Source organism: Acromyrmex echinatior, chromosome 18 (assembly GCF_024713525.1).
Source record: "Acromyrmex echinatior isolate Ae372 chromosome 18, ASM2471352v2, whole genome shotgun sequence".
In the NCBI taxonomy this organism is placed as follows: domain Eukaryota; kingdom Metazoa; phylum Arthropoda; class Insecta; order Hymenoptera; family Formicidae; genus Acromyrmex; species Acromyrmex echinatior.
The window spans coordinates 1898029-1918087 of record NC_141869.1 but is presented as its reverse complement, the minus strand read 5'-3'; the positions used below and the strand labels follow the sequence as shown (position 1 = coordinate 1918087).

The 20059-nt window shown below is 37.1% G+C and overlaps 5 protein-coding genes across 7 annotated transcripts; 1 reads left to right on the top strand and 4 right to left on the bottom strand.

Moving 5' to 3' along the window:
- Nucleotides 1-1039: 1039 nt before the first annotated feature.
- Nucleotides 1040-5493, bottom strand: mah (solute carrier family member mahogany). Its single transcript, XM_087415718.1, has 10 exons — nt 5474-5493; nt 4846-5135; nt 4229-4349; nt 4030-4142; nt 3682-3814; nt 3476-3610; nt 3207-3316; nt 2754-2960; nt 2350-2671; nt 1040-2201 (listed from the first exon to the last, which is right to left on the bottom strand). The coding sequence occupies exons 1-10, from the start codon at nt 5491-5493 to the stop codon at nt 1802-1804; spliced, it is 1851 nt and encodes a 616-aa protein (XP_087271844.1). The 3' UTR covers nt 1040-1801.
- RpII215 (RNA polymerase II subunit RpII215) lies at nt 4517-15305 on the bottom strand. 3 transcript variants are annotated; one of them, XM_087415480.1, is made up of 8 exons: nt 15163-15305; nt 14284-14625; nt 12801-13070; nt 8959-12489; nt 8448-8836; nt 8215-8333; nt 7820-8011; nt 4517-7687 (listed from the first exon to the last, which is right to left on the bottom strand). In XM_087415480.1, the coding sequence occupies exons 2-8, from the start codon at nt 14359-14361 to the stop codon at nt 6546-6548; spliced, it is 5721 nt and encodes a 1906-aa protein (XP_087271606.1). In that variant the 5' UTR covers nt 14362-14625; nt 15163-15305; the 3' UTR covers nt 4517-6545. The 3 variants fall into 3 exon arrangements, with proteins under 3 accessions (XP_087271606.1, XP_087271607.1, XP_011057220.1); XM_087415481.1 differs by having other exon boundaries at nt 15066-15293; XM_011058918.2 differs by lacking the exon at nt 15163-15305 and having other exon boundaries at nt 14284-14758.
- A 359-nt stretch (nt 15306-15664) lies between these two features.
- On the top strand, nt 15665-18488 carry KdelR (ER lumen protein-retaining receptor). The gene is made up of 3 exons (XM_011058923.2): nt 15665-15931; nt 16068-16257; nt 17162-18488. The coding sequence occupies exons 1-3, from the start codon at nt 15841-15843 to the stop codon at nt 17517-17519; spliced, it is 639 nt and encodes a 212-aa protein (XP_011057225.1). The 5' UTR covers nt 15665-15840; the 3' UTR covers nt 17520-18488.
- Nucleotides 17892-19082, bottom strand: DNApol-gamma35 (DNA polymerase subunit gamma-2, mitochondrial). Its single transcript, XM_011058922.2, has 2 exons — nt 18543-19082; nt 17892-18461 (listed from the first exon to the last, which is right to left on the bottom strand). The coding sequence occupies exons 1-2, from the start codon at nt 19080-19082 to the stop codon at nt 18027-18029; spliced, it is 975 nt and encodes a 324-aa protein (XP_011057224.1). The 3' UTR covers nt 17892-18026.
- On the bottom strand, nt 19079-19914 carry GatC (glutamyl-tRNA(Gln) amidotransferase subunit C, mitochondrial). Its single transcript, XM_011058920.2, has one exon. The coding sequence runs from the start codon at nt 19586-19588 to the stop codon at nt 19079-19081; it is 510 nt and encodes a 169-aa protein (XP_011057222.1). The 5' UTR covers nt 19589-19914.
- Nucleotides 19915-20059: the final 145 nt, after the last annotated feature.

Sequence of the window (20059 nt, the reverse complement as noted above, 5' to 3'; positions counted from 1 at the left end):
ATTTAACAAGTGTTAGAATATTTCAAAAGACCCATTCTTTTTCGCTGCACTGCACTAAATTTTCTGGAAAACTCCAAATGTATACATCTTTCATTCAAAAGGTGTATTTGGGAAAACGCGCCTTGAGTGCAACAAGTGAACAGTAGTTCAGCCATAAAGAGCAGACCTAATATTTGCCAATCGTCAAAATGCCTGAAATTTCAGTCTAATGGTCGAAGAGTAACCATATGCTCTCTTTCGCGTCTCTAGCTTATTAAACTTTGTTTAATAAGCTAATGTTTAATAAGCTTGTAATGTTTTAGAAATTTTCAAGTTTTTGTCAATTAAACTGCCAAGATGCTAATTTTGCATATTGTGTATACATATATTTTATTTATATTACTTGTTTTTATCGTTCCCACCTGTTACTTACACTTATTAATACAATATATTAGTTCAATTGATTAACATATCGGTTACACTCAATTTTAATCATTATCAAGACCAGCAATTTTTAATATAACTCAGTGATTTAAGTTTCGACAAAAAGCGAAGCATAATATTGGAATGAAGAAGATACATAACTATAAAAGTAAATCATTATAAATTATTCGATGACCAAACAAATTTGATAAAGTTATATTTATCTTTACGATAAATATGTCGTCTATTGAAAAGATAAACCATAAATTAAAATTTTACATCGCAGAAAAACGCAAACAAAAAAAAACAGCAAGATACGTTCATGTGATTTTGTGATTTGTATTTCATCTTTCTATATTTTATTTCAAAATGCTATATAAAGAAAAAAATATCAATTCACAGAAATGCATGCATACTGTTCAAATTTGGAGCTTCGTGCTCTTGCGTAGTGTGTCTTCTTATTTATAACATTAAGGATCAGTTTCACCAACGCTAATTAGCTTCATCGGCCATTGACTGACCAATCGCGTTTGCTGTTTAGTAGAATCGATCAATTGTAGTTGATAATCACGATTAAGCTTGGTGAAACCGGCCTTAATAAATGACTTCTAACTACACAAATAATTATAGCTGCAGATTTGATTTCAGAGTTAATAACTTTAATAATTGTAATGCAAATAATTCTAACAATCACGTCTACAAACGAAATACAATTAATTATAACTGAACAACTAATCGATAATTATATATTTTGGAGAACAAATATTAAATTTAGTAATGTGCGTATAATGAAGTAAACAATATTAACAGTTTTACATCAACCTTTGATGCAAGATCGCAAACTTTCGTATACCTTGATGAAAATAAAAATCGGAGTGTAAGTCGAATGTAATGGGAGAGTAACAGAAGCGTAAACGAAAGAAAGCGAAAATTGAAACAATTAAATATTATTTGACCACTGAGTAGACAAATAGAAACTTAATCTTATTAATACGTATATAATACAGATCTAAGTTTTTAATTTAATCACAAATTGAAATTTTATTACAGATTGATTGGAAAAGGATTATACTCTATGAAGCAGATGGTAGAGGACTTTTCTTCTCAGTTTAATCCATTCTGCCCCTGTGCGAAAAACTTATCACTAATTTCCAAACACCCTGTGTGTGTGTGTGTGTGTGTGTGTGTGTGTGTGTGTGTGTGTGTGTGTGTGTGTGTGTGTGTGTGTGTGTGTGTGTGTGTGTGTGTGTGTGTATATGAAAATAAATTACAGTGTATCGCTTGATATTCTTAACACTCACAAAATATTTAATCTTAATATACATACATCCGAAATTATCATTCTTCATACTCGATAAATTACATGATAAAATGCAAATGTTATATGGTTGAAATCAAACTATGAAGGTTTATCCCATGTAGCGTTAATGATGCACGGTGGCGTAAAACGCACATAACGTATGGTATACCAAATATTGACATATGTCGAAGACAGCGTGATTACTATACCTATCGTCACTATAAAATAGTCGAAGTAATTAATTGCTTTTTCCAGATTCCATACATTTTTCCTCTTCACAACCGTTTCTGCGGTCTGTTCTTGCGAATCATTCGTAAACTTCCTGATTCGACTTCTGGTTGGCTCCGTGGCATCTAGAAGTGGCTGATCTTCCTGACAAGTACTAGTCATTGGAATTTGAGTGACTTCGTCTTTATGTTCATCCTCGTAATAATTGTCGAATTCGCTCGAATGTGAATTTGTCTCCTCATCCAAATTATTGAAATAGAGATATGTATAGCTGTTAAAAATTCAATATGGAGCAGTAAATGCAGATTGAATGGATTTAAGATATTTGAAAAAGTAAATTTTTCAATTTGCATATAGAATTAATTAAAAAAATATATATATTTAAATATATGTCTCTCTGAACATCCATTATTCAATACCTGCGAGAATTATTCGTGGCACTTAAGAAACCATAATAAATTGAACGGGAATGAGCTTCAGGATCCATCAAGTGCTGTTCTTCGCCATTGAATCTTTTGCGAGAACCTGGATAGATCTGTTCTTCGGCAATCACATGATTCGATTGTTTCTTCAAAGCTAGTGCTCGGGTGTATATCAAAGGCGGTAAAACAAAAACCAATGATCCGGTCAACGATCCACCAATAAGAGCCATGACGATGTCGAATCGCGGTACCGATTCGCCTACAACCACACTGAGAAAAACCACCGCTGATCTCATGGCGCATCGTTTCCATCCGAAAGCTTGAATATAACAATAAGGTAAATTAATTGTGGCTTTAATTAAGTCAATTAATTTATAAATAAATAAATGATCCTTTTATACTTCTTTGTATGTTCCATTGGTCTTCCAGATGTTGAAAAAGCGCCGAATAGCCGATTACGCTAGAGAAGCATAATTGAAGAGCGGCTAATAGAATAACGATGTTCGCAACCGATCCGGATGGCACAGCTTCCAAAATATTGGCAGTTATATTGCCACCATATTTCCATGCGGCCAAACAAGCAGTGATGATGAACAACGATCCGCTTGCTGTTGCAAAAAGAAATTAATATGAGAAGTACACTAGCAGTTACACAAAAAAGAATAGGTTTTGCTTGGGATCATAAAAAATTATTTCAATATTGAAAAAATAGATTTGAGATTATTTAATATTACATTTATATTATATTAACAAAATAGAAGAAATAGAAAAAATATTTTTAATTAATTGTATGCTTCCTCGAGATATACATAGAAATAAAAGACAAGAAACGATTTATTTTCGTTGTTTCTTACCCATAAAAGAAAAGAAGATGGCTTTATCAATGTCTCGAGGATGACGCATATCAACTTGTATGGTCATTAAAGTAGGATGCACGTCGAATTGAAAAGCTAGCATACCATACCTAAAAATTTATCCAAGTAATTATTAATTAGTTAATTAATGGATCATTTAATTTAACAAATTATATTTAATACATTATTTTACTACAGTACTTTGAATGTGAAAAGAAAGAAAAATACTCATTTTAAATATGTATTTGTAATACAGAAACTGCGCGTACCCGGAAATAAATTTATCCCATGTCGGTGAAGAGGTAATTGGTGTAACATTAAATGCTCGGTCGTCATTTGCAATGCTCCACCATATTAATATTGCTGTTAAAGTAACTGTTATACTAGAACACATTGCGACCAATCTATAATAATTTAGTAAATTTCTTAGCATCGATATATATGAGTTATAATAATGAAAAACAATTTAGCTTACTTCATGTCTTGCGGACTGCCCAGCCACATTAATGGACAAAGTAAAAGACCGACTATTAACAGCCAATAACAAAAAGAAAGATCGAAATGCTGTCCTGATACCTTAAGTCCGAACAGGTGCAAATTCTGCGAAGCTAAAAATCATTTGCGTAAAGTTATTATATAGATTATAGAATTTATCTCGTAATGTCCAAGAGAATACCTACTATTAAAAAATACAATTTATTAAAAGGATATCTTCTTTGTATCTATTCAATTAACAATATTAAATGCAAAGAACATTTTAGAACAAAATAAAAATTACTATTCTTAGTGTTAATATATGATTATAAGGCGCCTTTTTACTTACCAACTAACAAATTCGGGATGCTACAACCAAAAACCGTCAAATCCAAAAACAGAGTGACGATGGATCGTGCACGCTGTCCCATCGTTAATTCCGTCACGGCGGCGAGAGGATAGCTGCAATTTAATATCGAAATTTAGAATCTATTCTTATTGGACAAACATTAAAAAATTTAATAGGAAGAAATAAATAATAAAAATACCGATTTTTTTGTGAAATCTGCGGATCCAGAGCAATCGCGATAATCCATGATCTCCCTAGTAGAATGGCCGTGTAAATTTGCAAACCAAAGACAACGAGTACCAAAGGGATTCCGTACAATCCTAATAATCAGTACATATATTTTTTCTATCCTTTTTGATTAATGTATATATATATATATATATATATATCTGATTATATAATTTTTCTGAGATATATAATTTTTTTAATTCCAAAGATATGGTTCATCAACGCAAATGGAATGTAAGGAATATTAACAAACAAACAATTTATGCTGGTGCCTTTATTGCTAGATTAACACAAGAAACAATAAACATTACACGATACTCTTTATTAATTAAAATTAACTTATCGCTACATATAATGTTATCACAAATATACATTGTTATAAACACTTGTCGCAATCAACCAAGCCTCTTTTTCGTTATAAAGAGTTTCTCATATGAATCTCTTTTTTAACTTTGACAAATATTTCAAATTCATAGTTGAGAAAAATCACAGATTTTTCAGGGTGTTCGATTTTCTTGTAAAATATTTCATGTAGTCGCCTATCAGAAACTTCTCTTATCTTTATAAAAAATTGCAGTGAGATCTCACCGCACTGGACGATTGATCGTGGTAACGCAATTATCGGGAATACGCCGAAAATATCAATGATGCACAGAGTGGCAAAGAGCAACGACAGCCCCGAATTTCCATTTTTCCACGACGTTGCACTTGCAGGATTCATATTGCTCACTTGCACTGCCGCAGTACTAGGACAATGTTCGTAGTAAGAATCTGGACCGGTTTTCGTCGCGGTACGCACCGTACCACAGCACCAAAGTAATCCGATACCGATATCGAACACGAGTGACTTAGCTGGAATGGGAGAGCTGCAGGAAGACCTACAATGTATATGACTTTCGTATTTAGCAAGCTGTCGATAGAGCAAACTAGACAATAAAGAGATAGAACTTGATTACGCTTTACTTTGACTAATATTTATAGGAATTGCTGTTCTTGATATCACAATTATTTATTTTAAAAATTATTTATCAGTAAAATCATGTTAAAGTGTTAAATCAAGTAATTATATACCACTCTCAGCTGAAATCAACTAAGAGTAATATAAGATCTATATAATTTTACTTTCAACAATGTTATAATTATTCTTCTTTTTCTATCCCATGGATTTCAGACTCAATTGAATTTTAATATCATGTGAAAATTTAAGAGGACGAACTTCCAAAGCAAGAAGTCCATCCAGTTGACCAAAATGTATAACTGTTAAATGTATAACTGCGATATTATATATTATATTTATATTGGATGCGAAATTATAATATAGATGTTATATATTACTTTTAGTCGACTGGACACTTATATCATTCATATTTCCGCATTGATTCGATTTAGATCACTTTTTAAGAGCTTCCTTATTTACATCACAATATACTTTCAAGATATTGTCAGTGATTTTATTAATTTCTTTCTATATATATTTTTATTTATAAAAAACATTAACGTTGTGATATATTCCGAGCAAGTAAAAATGATCATTGTAATAAAATAAATGTGTTAATGATGGACAATAGCAATAGTTCCACTTTAATAAATTAAGATTTTCATTTTCGCATTTTTTTAATAAAAATCACAGATTTTAATATTCTACTCAATAAACTAAATATCAATAAAATGTAGTCTTGATATCGTGCAGCTTACTAGATGCTAAAGATATAGCTCTACGAGAATAATCGTAATAATTGTAATAAAGATGCATATACAAATGATCTCCCTGAATTTTTAGACATTTCTTGCATCAGTAGTCCTCGTTCAGTAGTGCATTAGTTTTATCGATCGTGACTTATAAAATTCCCTGGTCCCTAAGATACTGTTATATATACGCTTATAACACACGATTAACATATTCGCTTATAACACTCATTTCCCGTAACATGTACTTCGCTCTTGTCATTATATTTGTCACAACCTCCCTGATACGAGTGGCGAAAACGCATCGTAATCTGCGTGCTATATATCAATTGTAATTAACAGCCGAGAAATTATCAACTATACATTTTTAGTTAATTTTATCTTTTTCATTCTTTTTAATTTTCTTTGAATTTCTGACATGATGAAAATATCATGTTATATCCAACTTAAGTACCAAATAGGTCACATAAGAAACATCTTAATAAATGTGTAGTTTATTTGCAACTATGTGTAATTACGTAATTACAATTGATCGGGCTTATAATTAACTTATTTAAAAAAATAAGTATCTAAATATAATTTACGACGAGAAAAACTTAAAATTAGTCGTCCGTCTCGTAAGCAGGTGACGCCGGTGAGTACGTGGGACTCGTGGGCGAGTATCCCGGTACAGGTGGCGAGTACGTCGGACTCGTCGGAGAATAACTCGGGCTTGTAGGAGTGTAGGTAGGACTTGTGGGCGAATATTTGGTACTTGACGGCGAGTACTGCGGACTTGTGGGCGAGTACGTTGGACTGGTAGGCGAATAGTTCGGACTGCTGGGTGAATATCGAGTGCTGCCAGATGTAGTATGCTGCGGCGAACTCGGCGAGTATGACGGACTTGTAGGTGAATATGTCGGGCTGGTTGGCGAGTATGTGGGACTCGCAGGTGTGTATTGCGGCGATGTACCGGCAAATGACGGTGAGGTAGGAGAATAACTCGGACTCGTCGGTGAATATTTGGGACTGCTGGGAGAATAACTTGGACTCGCGGGCGAGTATTGCGGCGAGCTTGGTGAATAACTGGGTGAAGTGGGCGAATATGAGGGTGAAGCAGGTGTGTAGTTGGGCGAGCTTGGTGAATAGCTCGGCGATGTTGGTGAGTAACTCGGACTCGTAGGCGAATAGCTTGGACTCGTAGGCGAATAACTTGGACTTGTCGGGGAATAACTCGGTGAGGTTGGCGAATAACTTGGGCTCGTCGGCGAGTAACTCGGTGAAGTTGGTGAGTAGCTTGGTGACGTAGGCGAATAACTCGGGCTGGTCGGTGAATAGCTTGGCGAAGTAGGCGAGTAACTCGGACTCGTTGGTGAATAACTTGGAGAAGTGGGTGAGTAACTTGGACTTGTTGGTGAATAACTCGGTGAGGTTGGCGAATAACTCGGACTTGTCGGAGAGTAGCTTGGTGATGTTGGTGAATAATTTGGACTGGTCGGCGAATATGTTGGACTTGTAGGAGAATAATTCGGACTCGACGGTGTCATGCTAGGCGATGTAGGTAAATACGCTGGCGACGTTGGAGAATAACTGGGTGATGCCGCACCAGCAGGTGACATTGGGAATGGACTCATACTTGGACCTGGACTGCCAGGACTGCCTGGCTGTGGTGAATAAGCAGAATACGCTGGCGATAAGCCTGATGCGTCCGATGCTCCCGATGGCGAGAAACATGCACCACCTGGCGTCATACCACTGCTCAAAGCTTTAAATCAAAAGAATACAATTGTTAATATTATTTGCATACAATTGTTATTATTATTTAACAATTGTTAATATATACATTTCTCGAAAAGAGATTTTTTACTTTATTTTGAAATTATTACACAACGCTTACCTGGTGACATATTCGACGCACCATAACCAGGAGTAGCTCCCATCCAAGGAGTCATTTGAGGGCTCATGCTAGACATGCCAGTTACGCTGCCAAAGAACATTCCCGCTGTTCCCATCATACCTGCCCCAACTGCCATAGGAATTTCGATGCCAGACTTACATTTCTCCGCGTCCAGTAATAGATCAAAGCATCCTAAACATACAACATAAAGTTATTGATGTTGTATCATTATTTAAATTTCTGCAGACCATAAATTTGATCTGAGAATCTTAATATTTTCTTTACATTTCTTTACAAGATAGATTTGCGAATAGAAATTAGAATACAACTTGCATAATATACTTGTAATATTTCTTGTATAATATTATAAAAGATCTGTATACATCGCGCATTACCTGTTCCAATTCGAGGAAGTTGTCCCATTATAATATTTTCGGATACTCCTCTCATTGGATCTACTTCTGCATGAGACGCAGCATCCAATAATACATCAACAGTTTCTTCGAAGGAACACCTAAAGAAATTCAAATTTTTATTAACTTTTAACCGATTACCTTCTATCTATCATTGCAAAATATACATAAATCTTTCAAAGATCCCAATAAAAAAAAAGGCGAGACTCATTTACCTCATTAAAGCACCGGTGTCTTGTCTATTGATTCCATGACGTGTTATCGCCATAAGATGACCCTTTGCAGTCATGACGTCGCAAAGCAAGGCAAGATGTCGATAGTTGACATAAAGACCATAGAACTGTAACACTGCATTCATTTCTTTTTCTACTGACTTTCGCACGGCTTCGATGCCGAGCACTTGGAATATTTCGCAAATATCATTGCTGAATGTCCGCACGGGATCAACGTCTCTCTCGCTCAACACCTTCATCAAGCTCGTCCCATCGGTTTCCAAAAGCCATTCCGCGATGGCCTTGAATTCGCCAGTTTCCGTGATAACAATGCGTTTCTTAGAATCCGTTTGTGGCAGATGCATGTAAACTTTTCCGATAGCTTCGATACCCTAAAACATTCAATAGAATGTAAAAAACAAATTTCCTCTACATAACTACATTAACAACAGCGATTAAGCAAAGATACAAAAGATTAACGTAATTGGTATTGTGCTTTTACAATCCAACGTACCTGTAGAGTCATATCACTAAGCATGTTGGCTTCAATACAACGAAGGAACATATCGTCCTCCATCTTATCTACGGTCTCCTCATCCGTATCCTGGAACTTGTTGTCGTCACTGTTCATTATTCTGATGCGCAATACCAGCTTCTCGGCGTTATCGTCATTGAATATGCAATTCAAATCGTCACCAAAGCCAGCGTTGATCTTTTCCGCGATCTGTTCCATTGTCAACTTCTTATCAGTCATTCGTTTCCTATCCAGCTCGATTCGCAACAACCACGGTGATATTTTCATGGGATCAAAGTCAGGCATCTCGTAATACACGTTGACGAACTCCTGATCTTCTGCAATTACTGTATTCTGTGGATCTGGATCGTAGTATATCGCTGTATTTGCCGTCACTTTTTTCAACGTTGTATGTTCCAGTCGACAAAGCACGTTTTTCGCTTTTTCGGCATCACGCGCGGCAGCACCAGTCAAGAACACTGTGAGTGACGGTGCCTTCGGCTTCTTACTAATGTTGATGATTTCTTTCAATCTAGGCACACCAAGGGTTACGTTTTTCGATGATACACCAGCGAAGTGGAAAGTATTCAGGGTCATCTGAGTGGCAGGTTCGCCGAGAGATTGCGCCGCCAATGCGCCGACCATCTCGCCGGGTGATACTTGAGCCTGCTGGAATCTTGTCTCAATTTCTCCAATTAGCCACTCGAAGGCCTCACTGGACAGTCTAAACTCCTCGGAGACGCACTTGGTGCATAAAGTCGATCTTACTAAACATTGGAACAGTAATGTTGCGTTCTCATTCGCCTGTTTGCTCAGTCTATCATCTCCAGCGACAATGATACACTTTTCCAGAAGATTCTTTACGCCTTGGATCACCCTCATTGGACTGAGATCGGTCGGCGCTCGCTTATTGATGTGGAATATCTTCTGTACGTTCCAAATCATCCTCTGCAAATTGCAGGGCAGTACAACTTTGGATTCTCCGCTCGGGAAAATCTCACGGAGTACAGCGCGATCTCTGTTCAACTGTTCCCATTCTCTTTCTAGTTCGGATATCACTTCACCGGAGCCCATCATCTCTCGGACGATGTCCTCGTTAAATATACGCCGTAGGTATCGCTCGTTGGTGGGATCAAATTTGAATTTCTTCTCGAAAGCCTTGTTGCTCACCTTGATCGTTGGTAGATTCTGGAATTCGACGGTCTCACCGCAGAGACCGTCCTCTCCGTAACGCAGCTGAATCAATTGACCGACGGAATTACGCACGGTACCGTCATAGTGCACCATCACCGACTCCATAGCTTTTATTAAACGACGCTGAATGTAACCAGTCTCAGCCGTCTTTACGGCGGTATCGATAAGACCTTCACGACCACCCATTGCGTGAAAGTAGAACTCGGAAGGCGTGAGACCAGCGAGATACGAATTCTCGACAAAACCACGGGACTCTGGTCCATAGTCATCCTTAATGAAATGTGGCAGCGTTCTCTTACGGAAACCAAAGGGTATCCGTTTACCTTCAACATTTTGTTGGCCTACACAAGCGATAACTTGAGAGATGTTGATATTGGAACCCTTTGAGCCTGACACTACCATGGCCTTCAAATTGTTGTATTCTGTCAAGGACTTTTTAGCAGAGCCTCCGGTCTTGTCTCGAGCATCGTTCAGTATCCTGTTTACTTGATTCTCGAAAGTCTGACGAAGCGTGTTACCAGGCGTAGGTTCAAGTTCCATGTTGTGTGCCTTTTGAATTACTTCTATCACATCCTCTTTGGCTTTTTTGATCGCCTTCTGAATCTCCAAATATGTTTGCGGATCAGCAATAGTATCGCCAATACCAATCGAATGACCCTCTAATAATAGCCAATTGTTGATAACTGTCTGAATATTGCCATAAAAGCGTCCGCATACTTCATGGCCCAACTCGAGCATACAAATATGAAGCAAAGAACCAGCTGAGGTACCCAGGGTCTTCTTGCAAAGAATACCCATTACAAGTTCTCCATGTTCCACCATTACCTTTGTGTCACCCGGCGAGATCCACTTGTATGGACCATCGTCTTCTTCATCAGGATGTGTACTGTGCGTTCGTATCATGTTCACATTACCTGGTATAATAAGGGAGAACAGCTGCTTGCCGGTCCATAGCGGTTTCGGTTTCAGGATACATGGTTGCGGCATCTTGCCATCCCAGCTAGGCAAAAACATGAGTAGATTCATCATTTGTTCCTTTTCGATAAACACGTCACGCTTGGTCATTTTCCTGACTGCTGTCAGAGTATCCTGTACAATTCCCATAACCGGCTTATTTGCCTGTGGAGTAATAATCTGTCGTGGAGTCACATGAATGTTCTCAACCTCCGCGCGTGTCTCCATTGACTGTGGAACGTGTAAATTCATTTCGTCCCCGTCAAAGTCAGCATTGTACGGCGATGTGCAGCTTAGATTCATGCGGAATGTACTCCACGGAAGCACCTTAACACGATGACCCATCATACTCATCTTGTGTAGAGTAGGCTGACGATTGAAGATTACGAGATCACCGTCGCGGATATGTCGTTCTACTCGATAGCCGCATTGCAGATGCAGATCCGAGGACTTGGGATGGAAACGCAGATCAATTCTTTCGCCGTTGTCGCGTACTATGTATTTCGCGCCAGGGTACTGCGAATTGCCACGCCTGACTAGCACCTGCATCTTATCGATGTTGAAGGGCGTCACGATCTCGGGGAATGTCAGATTTTGCGCTATACTGCGCGGTACGCCTACTTGATCAATACGCAAATTAGGATCAGGAGTGATAACAGTACGCGCAGAGAAGTCCACACGTTTACCCATCAGATTTCCACGAATCCTGCCTTCCTTTCCTTTCAGTCGGGCTTTGATGGCTTTGAGTGGCTTGCCCGACTTCTGCATCGCCCGGGGCATACCGGGCATGTCGTTGTCGACAAGCGTCGCCACGTGAAACTGTAGCATCTTTATATTCTCAGAAATTACGTGTGCCGCTGCACCGGACTGTTCATTTCGAACTAACTCGTTGTTTGATTTGATAATGTCTGCCAATTTGTGCGTTAGATCGTCCTGATTCTTAGCGGAACCGTACATAATGACTGCAGGTCTAACAGACAATGGTGGTACTGGCAATACGGTGACAATCATCCAATCTGGCCGTGCAAATTTCGGGTCCATGCCCAAGATGAAAGATTCTTCATCCTTAATGTGTTTTAAGATTTCCCAAGCCCTTTCGGCCGAGAGAATTATCTTTTTCTCTTGTGAATCTTCATTAACGTGCTTCCACTCTGCAGTGACATCCAAGCCAGATCGTCTAAGATTAGGCTGATATCTACCACAACCACCATGACCTGGTTTTCTATCCATTTGAGGCTGGTTCTCTGCATTCTCCTTGTTAATATCCATTTCATCTCCGCCTTCACAGATATTCTTGCTTTTGCATAAATCGTAAACGAATGCGAGTCGCTTCCGTGGCTGTCCTTTTGTCTTCATGACGATTTCTTTTATTTTTGGATTATGCTGAAAATAGCAGAAAAGGATTAATGTTCTGAAGAATTCTTTTAATTTTCTCTTTGATGTTATTTAAAGATAACATACTTAACAATAAGCTAAACTGATTATTATCAATCTTTTTGAAGATATAAAAGATTTCCTATCATTATTTTATAATCATATTTTATTATTTCAAAATCAAAAAATTCATTAATCAATTTTAAATTTCTACAATTATAAATTTTTAGAAAGATACAGAATGTAGATACAGAATAAGTCAATTAAATGCAAAAACTTATGAGTTTTATAAACATAACGCAACTTGAATAAATACTTACAGGATTGACAAGTAGTTTGGAACAGTAAAAACACACGCATCTCAATATCTTTATAGTTTTTGTAATGAATCCCACATGGAATACTGGTTTTGCTAGATCTATATGACCAAAATGACCAGGACATTCAGTCATGTTGCCGGCGCAAGTTTGACATCTGGAATTCCTGTCGATAACACCTTGCCTTGGGTCCATAAGACCGCCCAATTTAGGGCGGCCTCCCTCCATAGTTTCGGGAAACCGTATGCCGCCATCAGTGACTGACATACGACGCTACACAAAAGTGTAACAACTCATATTTTATAAAAAAATGAAATTTAATCGAGATATTATATAATTTATATATATAAACATTATAAGAGATCTTAACTTTTTAATACTTTATCAAACAAATCATTTAACTATTGTCTATATATTTTATACAGAAAAAATAAGTTAATATTATCTTCTTCATGTATATTTTACTATTTTATATATGTAAATTATTTTATATACATATTTTCTCTCCAATATAAAAAGAAAAAGGAGAAAGATGAACTGTGCACAAGTTCAGCTAAAAAGAATAAGCCTAACATAACGACATTGACACTGTTGCTAAAGCCTATTCTACAATGTGTTCTCTGTTTCCTGTTTCTTATTTTTTATCTCTTGTATTTTTCCCCTTTGCAACTGTTTTATCAACAATTGTATTTCTGCTATGTATTTCTTGTTTTTTTTTTCAAAATTTGTTAACTTTTATTTTAAGCAACATAAAACAAACAACCCGGATAAAAAACAAAAAGATAAAATAAAAAATAGCAAAAAACAAGAAACAGAAAACAAAAAGTACATTGTAGAAATAGGCTTAAAAGTATACAGAATAGATATCAGAAATTCACAGATCTCTGTATTCTGTAACGAATCAACAGGCTTGAAAAATTTGATAATGTAAAATCATTACAGAGTAATTGATACTTTGAGGAAGCCTCATATGAAAAAACATAAGTAGAAGAATTTTCATTGGCATCATATAGTTTTCTTACAACAGAACGCAAAACAAGTAGTGGTTAAATAAACATGTTAATAAATACAATCACTTATATTCGTTATTTACATTCACATTTTCTTCCCTGATATATTTTTCATAATTTCATTTTTGGTAATACTTCTCAATAATTAACATTATAAAGTATGACAGTCAACATACACATACAGGCACACTAATACTACATCATCGATATTCTACGCTCAATTTAATTCTTTATATATTAGACATCGCAGGTAGCAACGAAATCAATTGTCATGAGTCCCATAACATCTACGAGAAATGTTCCGACGTAAAAACTATCGAGGAAGCTACGTTTGTACATTTAAATCCGCGAGAGATCAATGTACTACGGGTAGATATGGGACGTTGCGCGAGATTGCGCCATGTAATTCCTGAAAGGAGTTCCACTTCTCGCGAATTCTGCCTCGGAAGTATTGCAAGTTCATATAGTCTACTTACAATCTCGTCGGGCGAAAGGATCCCGAATTGAACGCGTTTCACTGTCCGCAAAGACGCTTTAGAGTCGGACGTCGCCATTTTGCTGTGGTTCACAGGAGCTCGCGCAAAAGACCTCCAACCATTTCCAGCGCCTGCTGCGACCTGCGTCAGCAGAACTTATAACTTCCCAGCAATCCCAGCTCTGCACTGCCGTTGACCATTCCCACCGTTCCTCTACCGTTACAAAACGTTGAGCCCCACCACTGTTATGAAGCAAATCTGTTGCACATGCGCACTGCTAGAGCGGGATACGAGGAAATTGATGGAAATGTAGGTCCGTTTGTGTTGCTCGTACTTTTTGCACTTCATCGATAAATAGTTTACTTTTTTTAAGGTTATGAGAGAGAGAGAGCGAGAGAGAGAAAGATTATTGACAACAAAGACCTGTTTCTACTAATGTAGTTTAATTTTAATCTCAGTTTAATTAACTCTTCATCTTTTTCCTTTTCTGAGAAAAGCTAAAGATAGAAAAAGATAAAGATTAGAAAAAGATAAAGATTAGAAAAAGATAAAGAGTAAAAGTAAGTTGAACTGAGATTAAAGTAATCTACATTGGTAGAAACGGGCTAAAGAATTAAAGGATTAAACTTATTAATAACATAAAAAATATATGAATTGATTTGCATTTAATTGCACACAGCATTTTCCATTGAAAAACTAGAGCACACTGGAGTAATTAAATGTAACACTTGAATTTAACACCCATTGTCAGTGTTAATAAATAATTTAACTCTTTTAATTACATGTTCTTTGTTGTCGCGATAACCTCTCTCTCTAGCCTTAAAAAAATTCTTTATTAACACTGGAAATATAATTGATTTGTAACAATGGATCTCTTACACCAACGATTTTCGATTAAGTTAATAGACGGTTACATGGCCTCATTTTAGGCCCAGTTTCACAACTCATAATTAACTAACTTTTAACCAAAGTTTAGCTTATTTTAAGGTTGGTGAATGAGACCCAATATTGGACTAGTTTTTCCAGTGGAAACCACTATTATTCAATCGGCGAATCACAAATCAAAGCAAAATTTTTGACTAACATGATTCGCCGGTCAGTCGCATCGATACTTTCTCTAGATCAAACTGATAAGTTACTAAATTCGCTCCAGAATTCCTAGGAGTCGATTCTGTATCTTCAACAAGATGAAAATCACAAAAGTGAGCAAATTTACTAGATGTTGATGAATAAAATTAGTATTCTAGTAAATTCACTCACTTTTGTAATTTTCATCTCGTTTCAAGACACAGAATCGACTCCCTAGACTCGTCAATTCACATAGTAAAAAAAATCGATGCAGGCTCCCTCTCCAGATGTCTCTCTTGCTCTCCTGATGATTCGATGTCAACATCGGAACCGGAGTGTTCAATCTGATTCCGTGGGGTCAGCCATCTGCTGTAACCACAGCCAGAGCCACGTCATATTTGTGTGCCGCTGTCGAACGAGCTGCGAGCTGGCTCTTTATCTTCCCCCGCGGGTTTTTTTTACGTAAAGTCACATCCCGCGGCCGCAGACATGAATATATTCCGATTGCTGGGCGATCTATCGCATCTTTTAGCCATTATCATACTACTCGTAAAGATATGGAAGACACGGAGCTGCGCCGGTGAGTCGGATCACCTTGATCATATCGTTCAAGGAATGCTATGTGTTCGTGATGAGTTTAATAAATTGTGACGAATGAATGCTGATAAATGCTCATCTTCAACAGACAGTGATTATCGATGTTTCAACGTTCACAGGTATCAGCGGCAAATCACAGATCCTCTTCGCGATTGTTTATACTACCCGTTATCTAGACCTGTTCACCACATTTATCTCGGCATACAACACATTCATGAAAATCGTGTTCATTGCCGCATCTCTCGCCACGGTTTTCTTGATGTATATTAAGTTCAAAGCTACATATGATCATAATCATGACACGTTCAGGTAAGAAAAAATATTCCAAAATCTGTCCATAGGCCTGTTCTTTTTAGTTCAACTTCTTACATGATTTATCTTTTCTCCTTTTAATCTGGTTTGAATGAAAACCAATAAACTCCAAGATAATGATTTTGATGCTTTTGTTCATGTGATTGTTATGAACGAAAGCATTGTGTTAAACTTTATTTACAAGTTATGACATAAGACAAAGCTTGTTCTTTTTAGCTAAACTTTGCAAGGTTTGTCTTCTTTTTCTTTTCACATTGGGGGAAAAAAAGAGAAAATTGCAAGTTCAGCTAAAAAGAACAGATGACTTCCATAAACCAGATTTCTCTCTCTCTCTCTCTCTCTCTCTCTCTCTCTCTCTCTCTTTAATGCCTATTTCTACCAACATAGATTAACTTTAATCTCAATTTAACTTACTTCTTATCTGGTTCGCAGAATCAGAAAGATAAAAAATAAGTTAAATTAAAGTTAAAATTGATCTACATTGATAGAAATGAGCATCCAGTTTCATCAATGTTAAGATTAATTTCCATCTCGGTTCAATTTATTCTTTAGCTTTTTCTGATTCTAAGAATTATAGATAAATAGTAAATTCTAAGAATTATAGATAAATAGTAAATTAAATTGATTAAAGTTACTCTTACATTGATGGAACTGTACCTAATGTTATTTCTATCAATATAATTATAATTTTAATCTCAATTCAACTATCTTTTTTTAATTTTAAAAATGAAGAAAAGATAAAAAGTAAATTGAACTGAGAAGTTTTTAACGTTGGTAGAAACAGTCATAAATCAAAGAAGATGAATGGTGCAAGTTTAATTAAAAAGATCAGACCTAAAATGATATTCCTCAGTTGGTATCTTCATTGGGAATGTGATGACGATGAACTTTCTTGTTTCAGAATCGAGTTCTTAATTTTACCAGCATTTATACTATCACTGCTGATCAATCACGAACTGTCCTTCATCGAGGTCTTGTGGACATTCAGCATTTATCTAGAGTCAGTGGCAATATTACCGCAGTTGTTTCTGGTATCGAAAACGGGCGAGGCAGAAAGCATTACCAGCCATTATTTGTTCGCTTTGGGATCATACAGAGGCCTGTACCTGTTTAACTGGGTCTACCGCTACTATGCTGAAGATCATTACGACTTGATCGCTATAGTTGCTGGATTGGTGCAGACAGTTCTCTATTGTGACTTTTTCTACCTCTATATTACCAAAGTACTCAAAGGCAAGAAGCTACAACTACCTGCTTAGCTTCAGTTGAGAGTATTATCCTCTTGTATCGGAGAATTGTTCAACTGTCTCTGTGGCATCGCCAATTTGAGATAAATTCGGGAAATCCTGCGAGGCTTGTGAAATGTGCAAGATGATGCACGTTTCCACTAAGTATGAATTGTCTGGCATCCCTTTCCGCAAACTTTCTTCCTTCCTTCCATCATCCCTCGTATGATGCCATGCGTTGCGTCTCCTTTTCAGGATCAGAAAATCTAAGTTGTCTTTACTATTTTATTTTGCGTACTTCATTAAAAAAAAATGTATATTACCACATAAGATTGAATTAGTAGCTACTTATCTTCAAATTCAGAAACAAAATAGGGATAAAAGAGGAGAGAACATAGAACAGAATTTTCATTTATATTTACAGTTTATATCGTTGTAATTGTCAGTAATAAATATAGTTACTAATTAAATATAGTTACATGATAGCAATATCTTATAAACATTGATCGAAAAATCCAATTGAATTGCCACTACGGTAATTCAAGAAGAACGCAAACTAATATACTTTACCAAGTCAGTAATGTGAACTGCCTCACTAAGCGTCGTTGATCGATTTTTTACATGTACAACGCCATTCTTAAGACTAGTCTTATCCACTGACACGACGTACGGTATTAGGCACATTTCTACGATTTGTTCTGTATTTGTCAATATGGTAGAGATCCCTCTCGTCCTAAGCATATTGTTTAAGTATAGCACAAAGCGATTCAAATCTTCTATATCTGAATCAGTCTCATTTTCCTGTTTTCCTATGTGGAACGTGATTTTGTATGGGCATAACTTAGGATGAATATATGCTCTAGTTGATTTATCCAGCATATGGCTGTCACAAAATAACGCCAAGCAGCCCCAATCCATGGAAGCGATATGCTCGATCATATGCACATCCATAACATTATCTTTATTATTTTCAGTCTGTAAATAAATATCCCATTTAAATAATTCTCTCTCTGTCTTTCATAATGCTACCAATATTTCAATAAGAAAGCGTTATACCTGAGGATACAACTTGCGTATGCCGGGATAATGGGTGATTGTTTCCACGATGATATTTCCAAAAGGAAACTGCGCCTCTATCTCCGTCACATCCAGATTCCTTGTCTTCTTTGCTTCGGCGAGGACGAATCTTGAGGGATGCTGGACAAGTTTGCGCCACCATACTTTGCGCTCTCTTTGCTTCTTATGCAGTAGATCCTTCGAGTCCGACGCATCAACGAACACATTAATCTTGGCGATTTTGTGAGATAGTACCTTACTCACTGACAGCAAAGACTCATTCCATACGCTCTTGGATGTCCCCAGTGTGACAAGTGCAAATGGCAGCATGTCCATTGAATTACTTCGCAGTTGCTGCAATGTATCTGCGATTGTATCACATGGGAACACGTTATAATGCGGCATTGTAACACAGTGAGAGAACCAGTGTTCCTCGAGATTCCTCAGCACCAGCTTGCCCTGGGGTCCATATATAAACATTCGCTCAGACAGACTGAGGAAATGCGACCCGACAGTCTTTAGTACAGCTTCTAGACTCATTGTTCAGATTCACTTTTTTTCTCTTTGCTCGTCGTTAACGGCGCAACAAAGTATTCCTCTTCTAGCACCGCAGCGTTCCTCAGTATCTCACGCCGATCGATGTGTTGTACCACGTCGTCCCGCAGATGAATGCAATTGTTCTCCAGGATGCTGTACATCGGACGTACCGTCTCGTCAATACGAGTCGTCCGTAGCCGTTCGGTGAAAGTTATCGCTTCCTCCAGCACTCGCTTGCTCTGCTTGAATTCAAAGCCGATTAGCGCCAACCTTTCGAGCCTCCTGATCGTCGCCTCGTCAATAGACGGTCTCTTATCACCGCCAAGCCTGTCGTTATTATTCTCCTTTACTTCGTTATTGCTCTCTGATTCTTGTTGTTGTTGTTGTTTCGCGAATACCGTCGAAGAGTTGAATGTTCTAAAAGATGGAATAGCATTACCTCGAAGCAGAAAGATAACTCTTTCGTTGAAGAGTCCGTATGCTGGTTTGACTTGTCGCAACATGGCCATACTCAATGACGACCTGTCAATCTGATTTGACAGATCTGATTCCTTTTTTTTTCAAGATTTCAACGCGTGTCCAAGAATCTATTTTTTGTTTCGATTCCTTTCAGATAAACTATATATTTGTAACCTTTCGTCTTCTCCTTCAAGTACACGTGCACATCTTCTGGTTCTTGGATTAATGGCACCTCTAGAGAGATAGAAAGGATCAATACGATCAAAACAAGCAGCCTAGCGTGCAGAAGAGCAAAAAAAAAGAGTAATGTATTTTCACTTTTGGCTGTTCCTTATGTAGGATTCATATTTCACGTAGCATACAACATCTGACGTACGATGTTCAATGTCCAATAGGATTATAGGAAAAATTGAAGACAAAAGACTAAAGACAAAAGTGTCGCTAATTAGAACTATAGTATAAAACCTGTTCTACAATAGACTTTAAATATAATGGTAGACTGTAAGAAATTAATTATCATA